Below are 26,774 nucleotides of genomic sequence, written 5' to 3' on the forward strand. Positions count from 1 at the left end.
CTCGTGGGAATCCCTGCTCTACTATATTACAGCGCTTACACGCCACCGCTTTGCGTGACGTACTACGCAAAAACCAAGCAGCCACCCAATACTCGTTCTACCCAGAGATTTAGGATTTTACGCTCATCGTTGCCGTCTCCGTCGACGCCGCGTTGACGACGCCTGTTGCGATTGTTATTATTATTCATCCGACTATCCCGTCTGCTGATCGCTCACGCTCGGCAAGTTACCTCGGCAAACAAACCAGCAGTCTACTTCCTTCGCATGTATTGTCCGTAATGGTAGCGGCTACTGAAGGGGACCATCGAGCTTCGCCGCTCATTTTCGACAAAGCTCAAGCTTTGTGAGTCAGTCCGTTGGTAGCCGTTGTAGCTGTAGCACGCGAAACGCACAGCAGTAGTAGCTCGGTAGACGCTACGCTGTCTACTTCGATCGGGTAGCGATTGTGTGGTTGAGTGACGTTTTTATTTTATTTTGACTAGTGATCGGTGGTCGGTAACCATGCCGGTATCCATGCGTACTACGATCGAGTCCTTGGTCAAGGAATTCAACGACAGCACCAGCAATGGCCCGAAACGGTTGCACCAGTCCAGGACGCGTTTCATGCCCATCGTGTTCGGGCGAGATGGGGTAAGACTGGGCAGCTAATGTCCCGCCGATTCTACATTTCGACGAGAAAACGTGTCATTACATCTGGTTTTCGAGTGTACTTTTAGTTTAATTTTAGAAATTTAATCGTAAAAAAGTGTGAGACACATGTTTTAAATTTACGAGTGTTACTGTCATTGTATGGATGAGCAATCAGTGATGAGGAAAATTTGCTGACAGAGTGAAATGAAAGGAAGAAACGAACCGAGTCGCTTGGGAATTTGGCAACGAAGCATATGTTCAGATAGTAAAAAGAAACAAGAATATAAGGACGGGAGAAAAAAAAATCGAATAATGACGTCGAATGGTCGGTTGTCAAGGTTGCGGTCGAAACGCCGGTCAGAAGAAACCTGTTGAGAAGCTGATACAACGGAAACAAAAACACAACCGGAAAATAATTTGTTTACGTTGTGAGTTGATGGTTTGACCGAAGCATATTCGTTCCAGTAAAGTATGTATTGCTGATTGTGTTGCTAGGTCAAAGCGATAACAGCCAAAACGCCCTTATCGTTGAATTCGTTCAATTTCGAAGAAGTAACAAAAATTAGCATTCTACCAGATGGTGTATATAGTAAGCAAATAAATCTATTTCGGTCGAATCGAACGCGTTCTTGATGTAGGGTGAAGCTAGGGTAAGATGAACAAGCGAACTAATTTTGAAACCAAAAAACCGATTTAATCCACCTAGCAGTGAGATGAGACATTTCTTACACATTTCACTATTGGGTTAGTTTGCAGAACTCACGAGAAGTAGGCACCCAACTAGAGGTGGTATGAAAACAGTTTCTAGTCTTGCACGAATAAAATCTCGAATAAACTGAATAAATTATAGAAATCAACAAAACGACCGAAATAAAAAAGTAAAGCAAAAAATGAAACAATAGGTTTTTAAATTCATAAAATGAGTAGAAAAATTAATGGAAATCAAAATTATAATATACACGAATCAAATTAGATTAGGTTATTACATAAAAATTAAGATTATATTTAGAAATAGTTATAACATTAATAGAATAATTTGACTCATACTAATAAATTGAATGAAATAAAACGAATGACTGAACATGAAATGCATAAAATTAAAGATATGAATAAAATGAATCAAATGAATCAAATAAACCAAATGAATCAAATGAATCAAATGAATCAAATGAATCAAATGAATCAAATGAATCAAATGACTCAAATGAATCAAATTAATCAAATTAATCAAATGAATCATATGAAACATATGAATCAAATGAATCAAATGAATCGCACGAATCAAATGAATCACGTGAATCACAAATCAAATGAATCAATTGAATTAAATTAATCAAATTGATTTAATTCATCCAGTGAATACAATGAATCAAATTAATGAAATGGATCAAATGAATAAAAAGAATGCATGAACAAAATGAATAAAGTAAAAAATAAATGAAATGCATAAATAAAACAAACGAATCAAATAAACAAAATGAGCTGAAGTGATAAAATGAATAAAAAGAAGAAAATGAGCAGAATTAAATGCATTGATTAAAATGAAAAATTGAACAATGGTAAAAGGTTATAAATTAATATAAAGAAATAAATTGAATCAAATAAATTATTTGGAAGAAAAAATTGAAACTGAAAAAGTAGTCAGATAATTAAAATGAAGAAACTGAACAAAATGAATAAACTGGAAAAAATGAATAAAATGCATACAATGAAAACAATGAATGATATGAGTAAAATGCACAAAAAGAATAAACTGATCAGAGTGAATCCAAAGAATGAAACGAATAAAATAAGTAAAATGAACGCAGATGAACAAAACGAATAAAAAGATGCGGAATGAAATAATTAATTAAAATGAAATCGTCATCTATTTGAAGCTAAAAACATTTTTGAATAAAGAAAATGAATAAACCGGATTGTACGAATTTGAGAACCATTGCATCAGAAAGTTTTGAAATGTTTTTGAAAGTCCCATCTTCTGAGAAAAGGCTAATAAATATACAATGGACTTTCTCGGGCTTTCATCTTTTTTTGGTTCTATTCTTTTTGTTTTCATGCTTCTTTACTTGACGGCGTCATTTTAAGATTATCTGGTGTTTCTACTTTATTGTTGTACCTTAATTAGTTATCAGGAACCTGGAACGTTCAATTTGCTTTGGAATTCGAAGATTACTTTTTGGTCACATATTCCCAAAAAAAGATTTATGTACAGAATAGAATTAACTGGTCCAGTATTTTAACGCGCAGTTGAATATAGTAAAGTAAGACAAGGTCACATGTGCTTTCAAGTCCCTTGAACAGAGAACGACAGGGAGAATGCGATACGTGAATGAGATAGGTAGATATTTCAAAGATTTTATTTTCATTGAAGTAAATAGTGTGAAATGTCTAGGCTATGTCGATAGCATAAAAGCCGTGCATTCAGTTGATTGCAATGCAGTCTCTTTCCATTCCCATCGAGAGTGGGTACTTTGGGAGACTTCTTTTACTGGATCTAATTTGTGGATATTTTTGGTCTTTGATCCGTTATTTTTCATGAAAGTTCGTACCAATACAACGAATGTGTAGCTGATACAACTCAAGGTTCATTCGCCTGCGCAACGTTCCGTCGTCCATCTACACGCCACCATAGATGGTACGCAACACCTTTCGTTCGAAAACTCCAAGGGCGCGTTGGTCCTCCACGAGCATAGTCCAGATCTCGTGGCCGTAGAGGACCACCGATCTGATCAGCGTCTTGAAGATAATCAACTTCGTGCGGTGGCGAATTTTGTTCGACCGGAGCGTCCTCTGGTGTCCAAAGTAGGCACGATTTCCCGCTAAGATCCGTCTCTGAATTTCTCTGTTGTTATCATTGTCGTCGGTTACCAGTGAGCCCAAATACATGAATTCGTCGACCATCTCGATTTCGTCACCGTCAATCCGAGCTCGGGTGGGAGGTTCACATTGTCGTCTCTAGAACCTCTTCCTCTCATGTATTTTGTCTTCGAAACGTTGATGGCAATTCTAATCCTGCTGGCTTCAGCTTTCAGTCTTTGAGCATATATTTCATTCAAAATTCAGCAGAGATACGAATAGTTTAAATATCGCACGTGGAATGTCTCTTTTGAAAATTTTCATTGTCAAGCTTTCATATTACCCAGTTAAGCCAAATATTTTTCTGAAATAGCCATGAATTTCCTTAATTATAGTATAGATACAGACTTTGAATACAATTGAATTAAAGTTGAGTTGATGTAGCAGCAGACAAAAAATAGTTTTGTTTTCTCAAACCTTCGCAATTACAATTAATAAATATTTCAGATTGGCAGATCTTATCACACAACTTAGAAATGGATTCAGAAATAGCTAGATAGATGCGATAGAAGAGAGACAGAGAGAGAAAGAGATAGAGAGAGATGGGGGGGGCGTGTGAGGAATGGCAAATGATGGTTAATGCAGTGACATTATTTTTATAGGTATATTATTATGATATATTGATTTCTTACATTCTTATCATAAATAATGTAAGTAGTAATTTTTGCGCCATAACCAGTATAACCTATATCTTGCAAAAGAGCTAAATTTTCGCTAGATTTTTGGGCTTCAAACATACAAGTGCTTTCGGTGACGCCACGAGTATAATTATATGAGAAATCTTTTATCTCACTACTAGGTGAATTACTTGTTGATCTGTGTATTGATATACCATCCAACATTTACCTCATGATTGAACGCAATGCCTAATCCAAGGGATAAATACTAGAACTCACTGTTTCTTTATCAACACATTATTTGGTCATTGAAGTGAACTTATATATTGATTTTTGAGAAATAGTTAATTTATTATAAAGGTAATTCACAAAATGTTCTCAACATCGAATTCCTTGAATCACGTAGATGTGTTTTCATACCCCGATATTCAAAATCGGTTTAGTTTTGCCCCTAAAACACCAGTAAAGCAATACTATGTATGAAACAATCTCATTTTTAATTAGTGGAAATTGGTAAGCGAGGACTAAAAATACAAAATGTTTAATATCTCCGACGCTCGTGCACGGATTCAGACAATCTATAGCTTGTTAGAAAGGTATTTTTACAAGCTTTCTATTTGTGTGCTGTTTGTGGGATTGTTTCGTATTGTTCGAAAGTTATTTGCAAAAAACCTGCTGTGTTTTGACAAAATCGCCCATATCTCAAAAAGCAAACAACATATCGGAAATCAAAAATAATAGTGTCAAATGGCCTTTCATTTGAAACTAATTTCATTGAGATCGGTTCATCCATTGCTGAGATAATTACATGACATTTTGTACATACATACACACACACATACAGACATTGTCTCAATTTGTCGAGCTGAGTCGATTGGTATATGAGACTCGGCCCTTCGGGTCTCGGAAAAAGTTTTCAAAGTTTGAGCGAATCCTATACATTTCTTTTGTAAAAAAATTTAAAAACACTATTAGTTTGAAATTTGTTGTAGTATGACAATTTCTGCTAATTAAGATACCTGTTTAGTCACGTGTGAGCGGAGCTTGACAGGTTTATACAACTGTTGATTTGTTTTGTGGTATGTTTCACTTATCACCGTTATGATAATTGATGATTAAATACCCCCTGACATGTTTTATTTTAATTTTGTAATACTACAGAGACACACAGAATAATATATACATATACACCTTATAAAATGTATGAAAGGATATTTTAAAAGCTGTCTTTTCAAAGATGCCCAAATTCTAGTTTTTTCTTCCACCCAGGGCAAAATGCCCCCGGTTACAGTGTAATATGCCCCACAACAAGAGGATGGTATGCCCCACAGCAATCGGTGAGTTTGCCCCACAACAATGAGTGGGGTGTTTTAGCCGGTGATAAGCTGTTGTGAATGCATGAATAATTCTACTCGCACACATAGTTTTAAGCCAAGCTAAAAACTAAGATAGTAACTATAATATTCTAGTAAACTACTTGAAATAGTTCTATCAAATCCAACTGTTGGTTGCTATTGCTATTGAAAAAAGTGGGAGCTTACATCAAAGTGGCTCCTTTGAAACTTTTGTGAAAATAGTTGTTTTGCAACATATTAAAAATACCAAACTATCAGAATATATTGGCTCAAATGGCACGTTCCCCGTATGTAGTCGGGGATTTGTGCCTTGCTGTGTGTTTTCATCATTTCCTGAGCGGAAAGAAAGGACAAGGAGGTGTGGGGAAGTAGAATTGGAAGGGTGCGCAGCACAAAACAAAAATAATCAACAGGTAAGTTAAACGCACAAGTAGTCTTGCCTGCGAATGAGCCTAAAGCTCTTTACCACATTGGATAATAAACTTTAGTATGTCTCTGAGTTTCAGTCGTCCAAACATGGTTTCGTCTATATAAGGACGGCTGAAGATTCGAAATCGCAATTGCGCTACCGCTGGACAGTTGCATATCAGATGATATGAGGTTCCGTAGTCGGATTCACAAAGATCACATGAAAAAGACTCAGCGCGCTGAATAGTTGCCATGTGATAATTGAGTTTGCAGTGGCCGGTTAAAGCCCTGGTCAGCATGCCGCAGTGGAGCTTCGAAAAATGTAGGAGATTTTTCGAAACCACTGGGCATGGTTGTTCTAGAAGCGCCTTTGTTTGGCGACACGTTTGTAGGTTTCTCCAATAATTGCGGTGCTCGGACGAAGCCCAGGACCGTATTTTTTCCCTTATCCAACTTGTCGAAATTGGCAGCGCGGGCTCAGGACCAACGAAGTCAATCGCTGAACCTGCCCTGGCCAATTCGTCAGCCCATTCATTTCCAGTAATACCGCATTGTCCGGGCACCCAGGCATTGTAGATAGTGTTGACAATGCTTAGTTCTTCGCTTTGGATTCGGCACGCGATCACTAGCTTGGACCGGAATTTATCTGAGCTAAGGGCCTTGATTGCAGCCTGACTATCGGAGCAGAAGTTTATAACTCTGACGGACAAACTCAGTTGAAGGGCCGATTGTACCCCGTACATAATCGCAAAGATTTCTGCTTTGAATACAGTACAGTATCTACCTAGTGAGTGAGATTGTTCCAATCTCATTTCACGACAGTAGACACCAGCACCAGCACGTCCCTCCATCAGAGAACCGTCAGTGTAACAGACCACTTGCGTTTGTTGTTGTCTTTCCATAAAGCCAGACAACGACTCCTCTCGAGAGGGAATCTTCACATGGAATGTCCTGTAAGGAAAACTACAAGTGAGTGTAATATCGCTGGGAGCAAGAATATCTTCACCCCATGTAACCATTTGTGACCACAATTGTGTATGATTGGTAGCAAGATAAACATGATTACTGTTCCAAAGCCCAGTAACCTGCAGTCTGTATGCACATGATAGTGCCTCTTGTTTGAGGTGTATGTGTAATGGTTTGATATTTAGAAGTGCCTCAAGAGCAGCAGTCGGAGTCGTGGTGAAAGCACCAGTCAACGCCATGAGCGCCATTCTTTGCAGATGGTTTAGCTTTGACTGGACTGTCACCACCTCTCCCCTCTACCACCACACAAGGCATCCGTATGACAGTATTGGACGTACAATTGTCGTGTAAATCCAATAGATGTATTTAGGTTTGAGACCCCAAGTCTTTCCAAAAGCTCGTCTGCACTGCTCGAAGGCCATGCACGCTTTCTTGACTCTGAACTCAATGTGAGCAGACCAATTCAGTTTGGAATACAATATGACTCCAACGTATTTGACTTGATCTGCACACAGTAGCTCAGAATTAAAGAATTGCAAGGGACGAACCCCTGTTGTTGTTCGCTTCTTCGTGAAAAGAACCATTGAAGTTTTACTTGGGTTAACTGATAGTTTAACTTGTCGACACCACTGTTCGACAGCTCTTAATGCCTGTTGCATTAAGTCAAAGATTATTCCGATGCAAAATCCAGCAATTAGTATTTGGTAATCGTCAGCAAACCCGTAGGTTGGAAATCCAAGCTCATTGAGTTTCTTCAACAAGCCGTCAGCTACTAAGTTCCATAACAAAGGTGACATAACGCCGCCCTGAGGACAACCGCAAATACTCAACTTCCGTATCTCAGCCTGTCGCAGTGACGAGCAAAGTATGCGGTTACTAAGCATTGCGTTTATCCAACCCGAGATACATGCAGGTATCCCATGACCGCGCGTCGCTTCCAGAATAGACTGGAAGGATACATTGTCAAAAGCACCTTCAATATCTAGGAATACACCCAAGCTAGATTGCTTGAGCGAGAAGGCTTTCTCAATGTTGTAAACAACATCGTGAAGCAGAGTGATCGTGGATTTCCCACACTGATATGCATGTTGCATTTTGTGCAGTGGATATTCAACTAAACTAACGTTCCTGATGTGATGATCGATTATCCGTTCCAAAGCTTTCAGAAGAAAAGAACTTAAGCTGATAGGCCTAAAACTCTTAGCTTCTTCATAGCTTGAGCGCCCCCCTTTGGGAATAAATCTAACAGTTATTTCTCGCCATGCTTTCGGGATATACCCGGTAGCAAGCCTGGAAACCAAAATCTTTTTCAAGACATGTTTAAGAGTATCAAATCCCTTTTGCAGTAGCACGGGAAGTATTCCATCTTTTCCGGGTGATTTGTATGGAGCAAAGCTGTCAACTGCCCACTTGACCGATTCAGTGGAAACCAATGTGCGTGCTAACGCCCACGAGTCCGAATCACCAGAATGAGATCTGTGAACATTGTTCAACTCCGGATCGATACAACCTGGAAAGTGTGTGTGTCGAAGAGACAATTAAGAACATCTTTTTCGTCCGTCACATAAACACCATCTCTGGTTTTTAAGGAGTTCATCTGAAAATCATTCGATTTGGAGAGAATTTTATTTAACCTGCTATCCTCGTTCAGACTAGAGACATTAGTGCATAGGCTTTGCCAGCCAGCCCGTTCTGCAGATCTAAGACATTTCTTATATGCACTACGAGCTGACCTGAAAGCCCCGGAGTCATCACGCTGACGCCGGTTCCAAGCTTTTCTCATAACTTTCTTCATTCTTTCAAGCTCAGCCCTCTACCAAGGGGTTCCTCTAGTCGATTTAACAGTACGAAGTGAACAAGCTTCTTCGTAGGATGCTAATATGAATGAGTTTGTCGTATCCACGACGTCATCTAAGTCGACTAGTTGACTAATTGTTGATAAATATCCATGAAATTTCGTCGCCAAGTTTTCCAAAAAGAGATTGTCCAGTTTGTAGATTTAGGATTGTAGAGAGAGTCCAGTTTGTAGATTTAGGATTACGATATGTCACCACATTGAAGGTGACATCAGAATGATCGAAAAATATATATTTATGATCAAATAGAGACGGTTCAGTTTCATTTGGAACCTGCCAATTTCCCAGCTCATGCAAAATTTTATCAGAGCAAAGTGTTATGTCTAACACCTCCTCCCTCCCAGACCTCGCAAAACTTAGTCGGTTTCCCAACTGTTGGTTGCTATTGCTATTGGAAAAAGTAGGAGCTTACATCAAAGGTGCTCTTTTGAAACTTTTGTGAAAATAGTTGTTTTGCAACATATTAAAAACACCAAACTAACTTAGTACGTTGATTTCATGAAACGATACTGTTATCAGTCATTTATATTTTTTGATAATGTAGGAATCTCGGGAATTGAAGAGCGGCATTTTGCGCCGGCATATTATACCCTTTTACTCTACACAGTTTTGTACTTGTACCCTAATAAGCGAAGTCAAGCAAAAACCACATTAGTAACCTACGAATGTCTCACTTGGGGGTCATTAATTTATTTGCTACTTATTTTGTTTCCTGACAACCGCAAACAATACATTTGATTGATTTCATAAACACACAAAAATAATACTGCTTTTGTTGAAAATTGCTTACATTTACCCAGCATCTGGTACCTGATACCCACATATCCGATGTACCTATATCAGATTTATTTTGCTCCATCTTACACCGGTCGTCATCATCATTGATGTCGTTTCGAATAGGTACGCCTATTTTTGTTCCCCAACAGAGGACCTAGTAGAAGATGCTATAAATCGCACCCCTGAGGCAAAATGCACTCCCAGCGTTTCTCAAAACTTCTTAAAAATTTCTAGAAAAAAAAAACATATCAACCGAAAGTCCTCCATGGTAAACGTTCACTGTAAAAGTTTGACAACCGTATGTCAAACGCAGCCAGCGATATAAGCAAAAACAATAACGTGTTGATATATGATATTGTTTGTGCAACTCGTGTAATTAGATTTTTCGGTTGATCTAAATGCTCCTTATCATTATATTGGTTACTTCCTGTGCTTTGAACCTTTTCTATGCAATTCTGTCGCTTTATATGTGAAATATTCACTATATCCACGTATTTTGCTAGATTTATCTCAATATAATTAGCCAACATTTGGCTCGAATACAAAAATATAAAATTATAAGTATTTTATCCCTGCACTGATGCATTTTGCCCTAGGGGCAAATCACTTGTGGCTTGCGATGCATTTTTGAAAATTAACGAAATTAAATGCATTTCTTTCCATCAAAATAGAAATTCTAAATGTATTTTGCTTTGCGTGTAAGACAAAACGTCGAGCGAAGTGGATCCGTGTAAGACGTTTGTTCAAAACTTTTCTGCGAGGGAGTGCAAAGCTGATTCAAAAATGGAAATGAATCTTTTCAAATATGATGCAAATTTGTTATACTTTCCAAGAATGTTTTGCCCCTAGATTTTGCTCCACTTTAAATTAAAAGAGAAGTTTTTCATTATTTTGAAAAATGTAATAATTTATGTTTTTGGATATTTCGCAGAACATTCTGATTGCGAAGTGGAATGGTGGTGAAAGGATATCATTAATCGAATTCAATCGATTAAAAATTTGGAGCCAAGTTATGATAATATTTCATTAGGGGGATGCATTTTACCCCATTTCCTCCACATAATTCTGTAGCAGACGATTCGTCATTTTCTGTCACCGGAATGTCGAGACTAGGTTCACACGCTTCGTACATCAAAACATTCCGCTCCGACTTCAAATAACGTCTTCGACTACGAGCTGATTTTTTTTTTGCCAACGGCGACCGGGCGACAAAACGGTAATAAATCGTTTACATCGTTTTTTTTGCTGTCCCCAGTTTCGTCTAGTCGAATAATATTGGGTAGTATTTGGTGGTAAGGTAGTGACGAGGAACGGAAAAGTCGCCAAGGGCGCATCTTCAATGGCTACATCCAGGAAGAAAAAAAAATGACAAGAAATTTGCGTATCGCACTATAACGGGCATTCAACAAAATATAGGTTTGAACATTGATTCGAGAGAAAAGATATTGATCAAATCAATATATTGTTTTGAAAGTAAAATTAATAACGTCCATTATCTTGTAATAACATTTTCTCTTAGTTCAAACCAATTCCATTTTCGATTTTTCAAGTGCACCGATTCGAACATGCACAAGTTTTAGGTAGCTGATTACGGTGAAAGTATAATCGATTTTTATACGAGTTCAACGTTATCACTTCAAGTGGACTGTGACAATAAATGAGTAAGCAGTGGAAACGGGAATCGCACTTTGATAATCCACATCAATCGATTGTGTACATGTAGTGATGTAGATAAATTAACTAAACACTACCAAAGTAAAGCACCAGTTCATGTGTTCACTAGACTGGCTCGAAAAATGCATGGATAAACGTTAAAATGATCCTTCCGGTAGTCGCGCTAGGGCACTGAGTGCACACTGCTTTGAAAATCTAGCGAAATTGTCTTAGGGCACCAGCGGGTGTTTGTTGAGTGAGCCCTTTGCGCGACTTCCGGAGAGTTGAGTAGCGAGTACAGCACTTTTTGTAGCCCCAAATAACTCTTTAAATTACGGGAGCGATTGGTTGATTATCGGATCTGCACATTGCATTAAGTTAGTAACTAGTATGGGAAAATGTGTAACCTTTATTTTTCATAGAGGAAAAAAAGGGGTGCACCAAATTTCGCATAAGTGCACAATATCTAACTTAGAGAAGTTGGATTGGAATGTTTCGTGTTCCACTCGTCAGTAACCGACACCAACTTCATGCCAGTCAAACGATATATCCAAACTTACACCAAATTGGCACCAATAATTTGGATGTATCGTCTAACTGGCAGCAAGTTGGTATCAGTTACTGACGAGTAGAACAGGAAACATTCAAATCCAACTTCTTTATGGGAAAATGTATTTCTTTGCATTTCAGCTCATTCAAATCGCTATGGCAGCCCTAAGTTTGCGCCGCTAAAACAACAAAACTGATCCATAAAAAATTGAAAAACGATCCATAAAAAAGTTGTCCATGTTCCATAAAACAAAACTGAAAATCCATAAAAAAGTGTGAATGATCCATAAAAAAGGGTGATTTTATCCATAGATTATGTAAAATTGAACCATAAAATAATCGCAAAAGAGCACTAAAATAGTAATAAAAGAGCAATTAAAATGAACCAATGCCCCATAAAAATATTGAAAATGTTCCATAAAATGATACATTTTGCGCCATAAATTAACTGACATTGATCCATAGAATATTAACAATGTACATTAAAACACGTCGATATGTTCCATAATATCGACAAAAGTGTTCCACGGTATTACAAAATGGAGCAATAAAATGTCATAAAAAGTTCCATAAATTTGATGAAAATGTTTGCTAAATAATTTTTCTTGGTCCATAGAAGATGTAAAAATGAACATTAGAAATGATTCATATATCGAACGTTAAATTATGGTTCATGGATATTTACAAAACGATCCATAAGAAAATAAAATGTTAAACGATCCATTAATATGTGCTTATGCACCAGAAAAATTAAATTTAATGAATTCATGCGAAATTTTTGCTATTCGAACTAATAATAAAGTTTATTACATTTGGTTGTAATGTCAAACTACAACAAACAATGCATACATTATAGTTAAACTTCAGCTTCCGTACCCAACTAGTCAGCTAACTGACCTTAACTAACCTGAAATCATTATGGCAACTCTTTAAACGTCAGGGTATTTATGATATTAGAGCGCTGAGTGTTATTAGACCACCTATACAGGCTGGCATGAGTCGCAAATACTATCTGAATAACTATCTGAAGCGAAAACGGACACTTTATACACGAACACTGACTAATGTGGCTACGCCACATCGCTTTCTTGTGCACTGTCCGACTTCGCTGCCGCTCAGTCGGCTTTTAACTAGCTATAGCCCCTATGTTTAAGTAAACCGAGCAAACGAGAGAACCACAGGTTTGCCTGCAATTCCAGCTACGGGTTAATCAATGCCTCGTCCAACGGATCCTCAGCGGCTTTGCGCCGCTTCGGATCCTTGGCCTCGGATATGCGGCCAAGCCGCATCACACTAGCTCCCAGTATAAGCTCACTTGTTAAAACACTGTCACTGTTATGAGAATTATTAAGCACAACTTATTTTTTAAGTTTACCATAAAATTTCGCATGAATTCATTAAATTTATTTTTTCTAATGCATAAGCACATATTAATGGGTCGTTTTACATTTTTTCTTATGGATCGTTTTGTAAATATCCATGAACCATAATTTAACGTTCGATATATGAATCATTTCTAATGTTCATTTTTACATCTTCTATGGACCAAGAAAAATTATTTAGCAAACATTTTCATCAAATTTATGGAACTTTTTCTAACATTTTATTTCCCCATTTTGTAATACCGTGGAACATTTTTGTCGATATTATGGAACATATCGACGTGTTTTAATGTACATTGTTAATATTCTATGGATCAATGTCAGTTAATTTATGGCGCAAAATGTATCATTTTATGGAACATTTCCAATATTTTTATGGGGCATTGGTTCATTTTAATTGCTCTTTCATTACTATTTTAGTGCTCTTTTGAGACCATTTTATGGTTCAATTTTACCAAATCTATGGATCAAATCACCCTTTTTTATGGATCATTCTCACAGTTTTATGGATTTTCAGTTTTGTTTTATGGAACATTGACAACTTTTTTATGGATCGTTTTACAATTCTTTATGGATTATTTTAAATATTTTATATGCAAAAGTACATTTTCCCAATCGCTATTTCACTCAAATTGTAGTCCAGAATATGGTTAACATCTTTTCCGAAAACTGTAACTTGCTAGATTTTTTTTATAATAATGTTAATGTGAAAACGAGTAGGCGATGACTGAATGTGGACGTACATTTTTTCACGTGTCATTTTTTTGCGGAAAGTATATCGCCTCGAGTGAATTGAAGAACAGATAGGAAAATTGGTTTATTGTAACTACAAACGAGTTGACGTGGACACTAAGGTTACCGATTTATATATCTATTGTAAACGGATAGTGGAATTGTGCAGAGCGAATGGTTGGGACGTGATATTCCGGTGAAAAATTATACAAACCAGTGTCGATTTCGAAAAATTTCTAATATTACCTCGGGTATGAAAGGATCGTGCACGGAAGTGAAAGCGATTGGCCAATGAAGAATGTTTGACGCAGGTGCCGAAGCACCCGGACGTATTCTGATGATGTTCGCGAGTGATTGACTGGTGCTTGCCCGGAAAAGGCAAATGTGAGTTCGCTTCAATCTCGTTCATATCAACAGGAACTTGGCAGATTTCAGCAAAGTGCTGAATTCAAGATCGACGGATTCATAATTTTCCATTGCTGAAAAGGTGGACCGAATTTCAAGAGAATGAATGCCAAATGGATCTTACGCTTCTCATATTTAGATGGATGTCCATCGCAACTACCAAAATTCGGCGAGGTCGTTTCTTTTCCTTCTATATAATTCACTCACTGTGTAAAGTATAAGGGTTTTATGGCTGTTCGGCCATCTATGGGAGCTGTCCATAAATGTCAGCTTCTTTCTCCGAACAGCCTAGATAAGCCGTGTAGTGTCGGTAGTGGTTGTTTCAACCGGCTAAGAATTACACTACGGACTACCTGTTCCGGTGGTAACACCAAACAGGGAACCCCAATTCCATAGTGTCATGCGACCCGTGCTATGGGTAAAATTGTTGAGGGGGTTTAAAATATTCTCAATGGCGAACGGAGCCTGGGAAGAGCCGGGCGAACTCCCCAGTAACTGGCTGTGGTCCACCAGGAGGTTGATAACTCTATTATCTTTCTCCGGACAAAACCAGCCTAGAGGCACCCACCGGATGCGGGTTTGAAGTATGTCAGTTATGGAAATAACAGTCAAATTCATTCGCAAAGGTGGCCGCGTCACTTATGAGGAGGCAAAAAGCTTTAGACCGATCAGTCTGACCTCCTTCCTTCTCAAATCAGTGGAACGTTTAATCGACCACTACATTCGGGATGGTAGCTTGGGCGAGCACCCGCTGCATGCAATGCAACATGCATATCAGCGGGGGAAGTCTATTACCACCCTGTTACACAATGTTGTCTACAACGTTGATAAAGCTTTTTCACAAAAGCAATCAAGTTTAGGAGTTTTTCTCGATATTGAAGGTGCTTTTGACAACGTGTCTTTCGAATCCATTTTGGAAACAGCACGAGATCATGGAGTACCTTCATATATCACGAACTGGATACACGCAACGCTTAGCAACCGACATCTGTGCTCATCGTTAAGACAAGTAGAGATGAGGAAACTGAGTGTCTGCGGATGTCCTCAAGGTGGTGTAACTAGCCACACAAGACTGTGGCCCCAAATGATAACTTGGGATGAATATACACTTGCTCCCAGTGACCTTACACTCACATGTAGTTTTCCTTTTAAAACTTTCAATGTGAGAATTCCTCTTCGTGAGGAATGGCTGTCTGGCTGGATGGAGCGACAACTTGAATAATACGTAGTTTGTTATACGGACGGTTCTTTGTTGGAGAGCCGAGCCGGTGCTGGTGTCTATTGTCATGGGATGAGATTAAACCAATCTCATTCGCTTGGTAGATACTGTACCGTATTCCAAGCAGAAATCTTTGCGATTCTGTGTGGCGTACAATCCGCACTTCAACAGGGAATTTGCGGTAAAAGAATCTATTTTTGCTCTGACAGTCAGGCTGCCCTGAAAGCACTTAGTTCGGCAGATTCGAGATCGAAATTAGTAATCGCATGTCGAACTCAAATCGAAGAACTTAGCATTTCAAATGCTATCTACCTTCTATGGGTACCCGGTCATTCCGGTATTACTGGAAATGAATGGGCGGACGAATTGGCTAGAGCTGGCGCTGCGACTGATTTCGTTGGTCCAGAACCAGTTCTACCACCGTCAATAAGTTGGATAAAGCACAAGATTCGCTCTTGGGCTGGATTCGAACATGCGAAACATTGGCGTAGCTTGCAAACTTGCGTTCAAACAAAGGCTTTTCTGCCGGATGTGAGTCCGAAAATGTCAAGAAATTTGTTGCATTTTTTCAAGCACAACTGCAGTATTCTGGTCAGGGCACTGACTGGACATTGCAAACTCAATTATCACATGGCTACTATTCAGCGCGCTGAGTATTATTCATGTGATTTTTGTGAATCCGATTACGGAACATCATATCATTTGATATGCTATTGCCCTGTATTAATGCAATTGCGCATCCGGTTTTTTGGTTCTCCATACATAGATGAACCTATGTACAGAGAGCTGAAATTTAAGGATATGCTTTTGTTCCTAACCCAGTGTGGTAAAGAGCTATAGTTTTTTTAGCCGTATTTGAATGACAATATCTCTTCGGGGGTGTTGTCGTTCTGCTATCTCAATATCCCCTCGGGGGTGTTGATATATCCGCTCACTGTTTGGGTAGACGTTCTAAATCCCTCCGGGGGTTGGAAGTTTTATTCCTGCTGTTGTAACACCTGCAGATCGTTCAGCATCACTCCGGGGGTGCAGAATGCTCTGTTTTAATTGTTCTGTGTCGTTGTTTTCCTTACCCCTAACCTTACCACTTCCCCAATCCTTCCCATCAGGAAAATGATGAAAAGACGATTCTTGGCAAGGCACAAATCTCCGATCAATATGGGGAACGTGCCATTTGAGCCAGACGCTACTGATTCCTGATTCCTGAGTGATTGACTGGTGCTTGCCCGGAAAAGGCGAATGTGAGTTCGCTTCGATCTCGTTCATATCAACAGGAACTTGGCAGATTTCAGCAAAGTGGTGAATTCAAGATCGACGGATTCATAATTTTCCATTGCTGAAAAGGTGGACCGAATTTCAAGAGAATTAATGCCAAATGGATCTTACGCTTCTCATATTTAGATGGATGTCCATCGCAACTACCGAAATTCGGTGAGGTCGTTTCTTTTCCTTCTATATAATTCACTCACTGTGTAAAGTATAAGGGTAAATCTTGAAAGCAATTAAATTAAATTTCATGATGGAATAAATACGCGTCAAAAGGTTTCTTTTTTAATGTTTTATCTGAATTATTGTGGAAGGGTTCAATATGTGAAAAATTCATGCTAGAAAGAAATGTCATTTTCGAGTTCACGTATTGCAGTAAAAACATAGGCAAGCAAATATTATTAACGTTAACGTAATTTCGGGTCCAAAATTGGTTGGTTCCCCTATTCATCGCATATCTTATTTGCAACAAGTCTCATAAATAAACTTGTTCTCGTTCGAAATCTAATTGACAAGCATTCCTACTAGCAGTGGAAGCATTGCATTATCCTTGTTATGGCCAAAGATTCGTTTGGAGTCATTCTGTAAAGTCTAGCCTGCAATTAATTTTCAAGTAAAGTAAAGTGCAAAGTCTAGCCTGCAATAAATTTTTCTTGAAACAATTCACAGGCCAATAATTCTGACACAGAAAATCCTTTCTGATCAAGATACCAACATTTCCAAGATTTTACTTACCTTGTATCTATCATCATTTAATCAATTAATTGGGCAAATGCAACAAAAATGCGATAAATGATAATTTCACTGTTAGGTGAATGAGTCATTTTTGGCTCCTCAACTAAGTTAATGTGATTCAAAAAAAAATTCCAAAAAAATCTGTCAAGAACATAAAATTTTTACGATGAAAATATTCTGAGATATTTAGAAATGAAACGTAGGTATTTGTGGTACATTTACAATGTTGGTTGAATTAATAAATTTTTGCGATTAATTTAACCCATCTATCTTAAAATTTTAAAAACATTTTCGTAAAACATCCTAGCTAGTTACAGTTTTTGGCGAAGTTGTTAACCACATTCTGGACAAACTTTTTATAGGATTGCTTTTTCAGTTTGAGTGAAATAGCGATCTGAACGTGCGGAGATGTAGAAATGTAGTATTTCTCACCCAATACTTCCCATACAAATTTTAAATTGGAACTTTCATTTGGGACCACAATGGCATGTCGAGCCACTCTAGTGTTCACGTTTCTCCATCAAGACCAACAGATTTTCCGAAATTAACATAAAATTTCCTGTAACTTACCTGTTGACACCAAGGTCATACTGTGTACCTTACACAATACAAGAAAATAATATATATTTGATTTGAATATAGTGCCCTCGATCGCATATTTGTTATGTTCTTTGGGATTTTCTATCTTTATGGGACGGATTGGCGTATATACATAGTTTAATTAGTTATTCCTTGTTTTCGTGTAGCTTTTGAACGGTTCACAATATCACTTTGGTGTCAAAAGGTGAGGTATATAAAAAATTATGTTTATTTTGGAAAACCTGTTGGTTATCACAGTAAACTGGATGTGCTGAAAGTGGTACTAGTGCAGTACCCATTCTGAAGGTATAATTTACCAACTTATAAGAGGAAACCTCTATAATATGTTTTCTTTTCCATGTAGAAGGTAGTCATAATTCATTTGTAATTACCTAAACTTCGCAACTCTACACATACTCAGCAGTAAGTAACTAGAATCCCACCAATAATTAGAAATTTTTTAATCAAATCTCAGTTTATTTAGAAATAGATAAATATTATAGAGAACGGTTTTTAAAACATCAAACGACATCATATACACGTCGTTTTTATGTTACAAATAAGGACACAAAATCTGACAAGTGGAACACGAAACATTCAAAGCCAACTTCCCTAAGCACTTCCATTGTTTCCTTTAGGAAAAAATAAAGGTGGTATTCTAACAGCCGCCAATGCCAAAAGACAAGAGTTCGGTTCTCTATGCATGTCAGCGACGCAAAGCTTCTGTGCTTGGCTAATCGAGACATCGCTCGGTACCACCCAGTGGCTTTAGGAATTCACACATGTTATGTGAACTGCCTGGATTTAATGCCTAACTGTGCCTGTGTTTAATGTGCCAATTTGAAGTTAGTTTGGATATATCGTCTAACTGGCAGCAAGTTGATGTCAATTACTGATGAGTGGAACAAGAAACATTCAAATCCAACTTATCTAAAGTAGGTTTTGTACCCGTAAGCGCAAAATGGTACATCCAATTTTGACCTTGAGAAAAAAATAAAGGTGGCATAATAGAAAAACGTTTTTGTATCATTAATCTTCTGATTTTTTAACAATATCACAACTTTTATTTCAGTGTATTTATATTTCGCGAAGAAGGCTTCATTCTCTGCAACTCACACTCGTAGAGTTTGCTGTACAAAATACGGTTCTCGACCAATCTTACTTTGAAAACAGTGCATGCAAAACCTTCAAGCGTCCTTTTCAAAAATTAATCTTGAAACAAAATAATCTGCTTGCCTGTTTAAATGCTTAATCTTCCATACTGGTGAAACGTAAACAGTTTCATCTGAACAGAAGGTCACGATTATAAATTTTTTTGGATGAATTTTGGTGGATTTGCGCTTCAGTATAGAATACTTTAATTTCAGACGGAGATCATTAAATTAATTTGGGGTTTCTTCACAACGGTGTTTTGCTCATTTCATTAGTGTCTATTTGGAAACAACATCAAATGGGTGTACTTCAAACGATCGAATATTCAAGGAGGAACCAACGCGTTTTCGATTGTTTTTAATTTTTAATTAAAGACACCCTGACATGTCAGCGAACAGATGTCCATCTTAAGTTGTGAATAAATATTTCAAAATGGTCAATATAGTTATACTAGCGCTACAAATGTTTATACAATTATTTTTCGGTAGAACTTAGAAGTTTGCTCTCTATAGTAGCGTAAAGCATAGTGAAAAACAATAAAAACAACAATTAGACAGTAAAGGAAGCATAAACGCAAAATCGTTAAACCTATTTTCATTTTTAATACCTATCATTTGAATTGAGATGTGTGACACTCTCTACCAACATGTGTTCCACCCGCTGCGAAGTAACTCGAAGGCAGTGAAGTTAAATAAAAATTGAAAGGAAAAATTCGTATCCTGTTTCATCTGGTAAGGAATGGGGTATTGATTTATTTAGAATGCTCGCTAGTGCAGAAATCTTTCTTTGATTTCAGTCACTTCGATGCGTCGTGTCGATTGCCGATTAGCTGAATCGTGCTTTGGGAAGAGACCCTTAACGATTGTCTTCAGCTTACCTGGGCACATTGCAGCTAGCGTGTGTGTACGTGTCAAATATTCTAACTCATTTTTCTCATTATATTAAAATGAAAAGGCGTAACATCGCCATAGGCTATTGAATTTTATCTTGATCAGAGCTCGGGTTCCGGAGTTACGGATTGAAAAAGTTCTCATATAAACCAAATTCGCATAGAAACCGTTATCACATTAGTATCTACAAGACAATAAAATATTGCTGGAAATTGCGACTCAAGCTCACTGACGCTCAATTAAATGTTCTTTGACAACTTTGGCCAACTACGATGAAAACGAAAGCCTCGAGAAATTTACAAAATCCCTAAATTAAATGCACACCTTTTTCTCCGTGATGGCTTATAATAGTTTCAAATGAAAGGTATAGTTCCCTATCAACTGCTGTCGAGTTTTATTTGAATCGGAGCACGGGCTCCGAAGTTATGAGTGCGATTATAGATGAAATTCCCAGTAGCTATTTGCCTTTCTCATATAGACAGTATATGCCATCACTTTGAAAATTGACTTTATAACCGAGGCCCGGAGGGCCAAGTCTCATAAAACACTCGACTCAGTACGTCGAGATCGGTAAATGTGTATGTGTGTGAGTTTGTATTTACCAAAGAGAATAGGGAAAGAGACGAATAGTGTGAAGCCAAAAATACCTTATTGAGCAGACCAATCGTGCAATGTAAATAAACATTACTCATGCCATGAGATAAGTATTGTAAATCTATCAAAAAAGAAATTTGAATTTTCGTCAGAATTTAGTGCAATCGTGATTGTAAGGTGCATTCTAGAGTCTATGTATGAGTAAAAACAAGCTTTAGAATTATTTCATCTCTTTGTTTCAAAATGCACATCGTTTGATAAACAAATCCAACGATCGACAAAAGGTTTGTTTTCAAAATATAATAGGAGTCATTTAAAGTGCTGCCTTTGGAAACGGTTGCCAAATTCTAGTGTTGAAATCATCGTAAAGGGAGTGTTGCCGTTTTGACTGATTTTCACTCTGCGTCTCTTTCACTATTCTCTTTGGTATTTACTAATGTCACTCATTTCCTCAGAGATGGCTGAACTGATTTGCACAACCATAGCTTTAAATGAAAAAAAAATTAGATGGTCGGACACTAGGATCACTCTAAGAATGTATAACAAATTTGCATCAATTTGAAAAAAATGCATTTAATTTCCATTTTTGCATCAGCTTTGCACTGCCCCGCAGAAAAGTTTGTTTAACAAACGTCCTACGCTGATCCACTTTATTCGACGTTTTGTTAAATGTAGGGCTAGTTTTTCTGTAGGGTTTTGACGTCTTACACGCAACGCAAACAACATTGCGCGCAACGCAAAAACATAGCACGCAACGCAAAATGCATTATGAATTTCTATTTTGATGGAAATAAATGCATTTAATTTCGCTGATTTTTAAAAATGCATCACAAGTGATCTGCCCCTAGGTCGGACATCTGGTTCGGGAGCCACGTGTTTAAAAGTACGATCACACTACAAGCTCCCATATAAACTGATCATGATACACCATCATAAAGTACATATTAGAATGGATGTAACATTAGGTGGATGTGTGGGTCTGGATCACTAATGACCAATAAAAGTAGCTTTAACAATGATGAACCTATGATGGACTTATGATGGCTCCTTGGAACTTGCCATTTCAAGCAGTGATTTTGCATTTCACAACACTTTTGACGCATTTTATGATGGAATAGAGTGTTTCACTATATTTAGTTGACATTGGAGTACACTTTGGTAGTAAATTTTTAACTTGGAAAAGTCGAATTTCTGTGTTTCGAATTCAACTCGTCAGTATCTATTGTTCTGGGTACTCACATAAATTGTGTAAATTGCTCGGATTTAGTATCTTAATGGTGCCAATTTGGTGCTAGTGTTGATTTGGCATCCTACTGGTCCCAAGCTAGTGTCAGTTACTGACGAGATAAGTTTTCCGACTGAAATAAAAATAAACTTCAACGGTAGATAAACACTTGCAACTTCATCAATGCAAAACAGGAATCCCATGGGAGGAATATTTGTTGATAGGAGTAAAGTTTGGTTACAGTGAGATTTATAGCTGAATAAGTTTCGTCCAAAATCGTGTATCGTCTGAATACAGATAGAATTCCCTTCATGCCGAAATTCAATATAGTTGTAGCTATACCCCGCCAGAGGTGAAAGTGGTCAGCAGAAATATATTCCTATTTCAGCTAGAATCTTCTAGTTGCGATTTCAGTAAGGACGATCTGATAATCGGATATTGAACTGGCTTGGAACTCGATTGAATAATGGTTAGATTTTATCTGTCGGTTTTAGACAAGACTAAACTTACTAGAATAACAGGAAGATAATATGTTCCATTTGAAATTCCATTTCAATACTCAATGTTATTTCAAACGGACATCCGAATTGTCACACAGACATATTACTGAGAAATTAGGTTATTTTATTGTTATTTTACAGACACTATTTTATTGTTATCTATTCCATAAACAATCATTCTCTTGAATCCGGAGACTAGAAATAATCTCGAAAAATCAAATTACATAATTTGTGTTACCTAGAATTATTTTGAAATATGTTAAATCGAATCAGGGCGAATGAAGCCATAACTCTGGGTGGTATGGACCATTCCCAACTGTGTAAAGTTATTATCAATTAGAATGCTCCTAAAATCTCGTCGACAGTAGAATTCATAATCCATAACTTAATTATGCAATCATAACAAATAACGATTCAATATTTATTCTTCCAGCAACCCCAGCTCAAAAAAGACCTCCGCAGCGCCGAAGCGCAAGATTTTTACGAGCTACGTGACCGATGCCTCCGTTCCCGCACTCTTTTCGAAGATCCCGAGTTTCCATCCAACAGTTCATCGCTCAGTTTCAGTGGCGAGTATCGCTCCAACATCAAATGGCTGCGACCGTCCGAAATCAGCAAAGATGCGGTATTCTTCGAGAACAGCTACTCGAGGTTCGACATAAATCAGGGTGAGCTCGGTGATTGTTGGCTACTTGCTGCAGCCGCTAATTTGACGCAAGATCCGGTGCTGTTTACCCGAGTGGTTCCGGAGGACAACAGTTTTCGTGAGAACTATGCCGGTATATTTCATTTTCGGTTCTGGCGGTTCGGCCAGTGGTACGATGTGGTGATCGATGACCGGTTGCCGACGATAAACGGAAATCTGGTTTACATGCGATCAACGGAGAAACACGAGTTCTGGAGTGCGCTGCTGGAGAAAGCTTATGCAAAGATGTTCGGGTCTTACGAGGCTTTGCGCGGTGGATCCGCTAGTGAGGCAATGGAAGATTTTACCGGTGGTTTGACGGAAACCTTTGACATGAAGGATGCCCCAAAGGATTTATTTAGTATCATTGAGAAAGGTTTCACGAACCATGCTATGTTTGCTTGTAGTTTGGAACCGGATCCAAATAAGTTTGAGGCTGAGACACCGCAAGGATTGATCCGAGGCCACGCGTATTCTATAACGATGGCCAAGATGATGGATATTCAGACACCGAGAACTAAAGGAAAGATACCATTGTTGCGGTTGAGAAATCCCTGGGGGAATAATAATGAGTGGAATGGGGCATGGAGTGACAAGTCGCCAGAGTGGACGTTCATTCCGGATGAGACAAAACGAGAGATTGGGCTGATCTTTGAAGTGGATGGGGAGTTCTGGATCTCCTACCAAGATTTTGTGAAATATTTCGATCGAGTCGAGATATGCAACCTTAGCCCAAATTGTCCGATCGTCCGACAGAGACCGGGGTACCCCTGGAAGCAATCGTCGTTCGAAGGAGAATGGGCCATCGGAAGCACTGCCGGGGGTTGTAGAAACTATCCAGACACATTTTGGCACAATCCGCAGTATGTTATACACTTGAAGGACCCCGATAAGGATGACAAAGAAGGGAAAGCAACTGCCATAATTGCACTGATGCAGAAAAATCGTCGATCCAAGCGGAATAAAGGAATAGACTGTCTGACTGTAGGTTTAATACTTTACCGAGTAACCGAAGCTGACCTCGTTAAGAAACCTCTACCGAAGGAGTTTTTCCTTCGGAATGCTTCCACGGCAAGGTCAACCTTCATCAATCTTCGTGAGATCACCTGCCGATTTCGGGTGGATCCCGGAATCTACGTAGTAATTCCGTCCACATTTGAACCGAACCTCGAAGGAGAGTTTCTAATTCGGGTGTTCTCCGAGTGTCCAAACTGCATGAGCGAGAACGAAGATTGCGTCGGTGTCTGTGATCTGGATCCTCGGGTAAGAATGATTATATTAACTTTCTTTGTGCTCCTAACTGCTCGATTAAATCCCATGCACCTGCCTGTGTTAGTAGTAGTTGCACATTATTCCCAATAGTCAAATAGCTCTCATTGAATGTGTTTCGTTTGCTGTATATGCTAATGGTTTAAGGTCGCGTCCGATGGTAACAACAACCAGCCAGTTTTACCAGTAAGTGCTTTTAATATTGCATTGTATGTTATATATTATGTGACAACAACGACCGACGGACTGAAGACCCTGGACCAAAACCTATCACTTGATTCTATGGCCATTCAACTAATCCACGAATCTTTCCTCGCAGATCGATCAAATACTGCCGGATCCAGTGAAACCAAATCCACAGCGTGAAGCAATGGAACGACTTTTCGTGGATGTGGCTGGGGTCGATGGCGAGGTAGACTGGATGGAACTTAAATTGGTGCTGGATCACTGCTTCCGTGATGACATAGCGGTCGCTGCCAAAGGAATCTCACGAAGCTACCGGGTAGTGCAAGCCGAGGCTAAAATCAGTAAAGCATCGGTGATCGCTGAAAGTGAACCGGTCTGTTGTGGTTTACTGGCGATTCTACAGGATTGGTATGTGAATATGGCCGGCGGAGATAATCGGCCGGAGCAGCGCACCTCCAACGATATTATAGTTTACAAAGAGAGTGCTCCATTGATGTCTGGTGAGAAATCTCGTATGTAGTATTTTTCAGATTTTGCAAGTGGTGGTGGATCTAGGCACTGGATCACGAGACGAAATATCTTTTTGACCATGGTCCATTTCTTCCGCAGAGGACTCTTCAAGCAACGGTTTCTCCAAGGATGCCTGCCGATCGATGGTTGCCATGCTCGATGAAGACCAATCCGGAAAGCTGGGCTTCCTCGAGTTCCAGAAACTGCTAACGGACATTGCTCGCTGGAAGGCGGTATTCAAGTTGTATGATAAAGAACGAACTGGACATTTGAATCCGTTTGAATTGAGGGCGGCTCTGCAGTCCGCTGGTTATTATCTGAACAACAAAATTCTGAACAGTCTGATGCACCGGTACGGTTCGAAGGAAGGGGAGATTTGGTTCGATGATTTTGTCACCTGTGCGGTGAAGATTAAAACCATGATCGGTAAGAAACGAGTTGTTATTTTGTGTTATACATTTTAATTTTTTTACTATTGTAGATATCTTCCGGATGAAAGCCGGCGACGGAACAAACGTTGCATCATTCAATATGGATGAATGGATCCATAAAACAATTTATTCTTAAAAATCAGTTTTTACTTAATGAAAATGTCATGAAACGACATTCGTTAGTGTTTGATATAGGATAGTCTCGAGTTTTAAACGAGAAGTTTGTATACACTGAATTGACTATTTATTGTGAAAAACCTTCCCTCTATTTTTACTACTTCATAAATTTAAGAAATCTAGAACTTTGTATGGAACCTTTAATTATCCGAAACTCTTAATGAAGGCTAAATCAGAATGTACCATGTTTGACGCAGCGTCAGGTCCATTTTTAAGGGCTTGAAGTTATCAGGACAATATTGCTCGTGAATGGCTATGGCTAAGAAGCGAGATTCTATTCCCGACAACTTTAAAACTTTCCAAATTTCACGCAGGCAGATTTGTTGAAAATATGTATTGAACGGGACGTGTCAATCGTCATAGGTGATATGAACGCTCATGTAGGATGTGAGGCAATGTTTAGACCGGTAATCGGGTCAAACAGCTTGCACACCGTATCGAATGACAACGGCCAACGATGCGTGAACTTCGTAGCCTCCCGTGGCATGGTAGTCCGAAGTACCTTCTTCCCTCGCAGCCACCTGGAGATCACCTGACCAACGCACCGAAAACCAAACCGACCACGTTCTAATCAACGGGCGATTCTTCTCTGATATCACCAACGTTCATACCTACCGCAGCGCGAATATAGACTCGGACCATTACCTAGTTGCAGTATGCATGCGCTCAAAACTCTCGACGGCGTGCAACACTCGTGGTAGTCGGACGCCAAGGCCCAACATCGCACAACTTCGGGACGCCGGGATTGCCCAAGACGACGCAAAGCGGCTGGAAGCAGCACTACCCACGGAAGAATAGCTGGGCGCAGCTACTCTTAAAGATGGCTAGAGGGAGATCCGTTCCGTCATAGGAAGTACTGCTATAACAGCACTAGGTACAGCGATTCCGAATCGAGGAAACGACTGGTTCGATGACGTATGTAATCAGTTAATAGAGGAGAAGAATACAGCACGGGCGAGGATGCTGCAGCACGGAACCTGACAGAATGTGGACCGATTCAAATAAGCACGGAACAGGCAAACCTCTGCCCTCCGGAGAAAGAAGCGCCAACAGGAGGAACGAGATCGCATGGAACAACTGTACCGCGTAAACGACACACGGAAGTTCTACGAGAAGCTGAACAGTTCGCGCAAAAGCTACGTTCCGCAAGCCGATATGTGCATTAGAGTG

At 38.9% G+C, this 26,774-nt stretch overlaps 1 protein-coding gene across 3 annotated transcripts; it reads left to right on the forward strand.

The window, feature by feature from the left end:
- The first annotated feature begins 341 nt into the window (after window positions 1-341).
- LOC131690134 (calpain-B-like) lies at window positions 342-25,729 on the forward strand. Of its 3 annotated transcripts, none has more exons than XM_058975675.1 (6): window positions 342-630; window positions 22,780-24,294; window positions 24,448-24,486; window positions 24,620-24,998; window positions 25,096-25,422; window positions 25,478-25,729. In XM_058975675.1, exons 1-6 carry the CDS (start codon window positions 502-504, stop codon window positions 25,561-25,563), a joined length of 2,475 nt encoding a protein of 824 aa, XP_058831658.1. In that variant the 5' UTR covers window positions 342-501; the 3' UTR covers window positions 25,564-25,729. The 3 variants fall into 3 exon arrangements, with proteins under 3 accessions (XP_058831658.1, XP_058831659.1, XP_058831660.1); XM_058975676.1 differs by having other exon boundaries at window positions 24,620-24,986; XM_058975677.1 differs by lacking the exon at window positions 24,448-24,486.
- The last annotated feature ends 1,045 nt before the right edge of the window (window positions 25,730-26,774 follow it).

The sequence above is a fragment of the Topomyia yanbarensis genome, chromosome 3 (genome assembly GCF_030247195.1).
Source record: "Topomyia yanbarensis strain Yona2022 chromosome 3, ASM3024719v1, whole genome shotgun sequence".
NCBI classification, from domain to species: domain Eukaryota; kingdom Metazoa; phylum Arthropoda; class Insecta; order Diptera; family Culicidae; genus Topomyia; species Topomyia yanbarensis.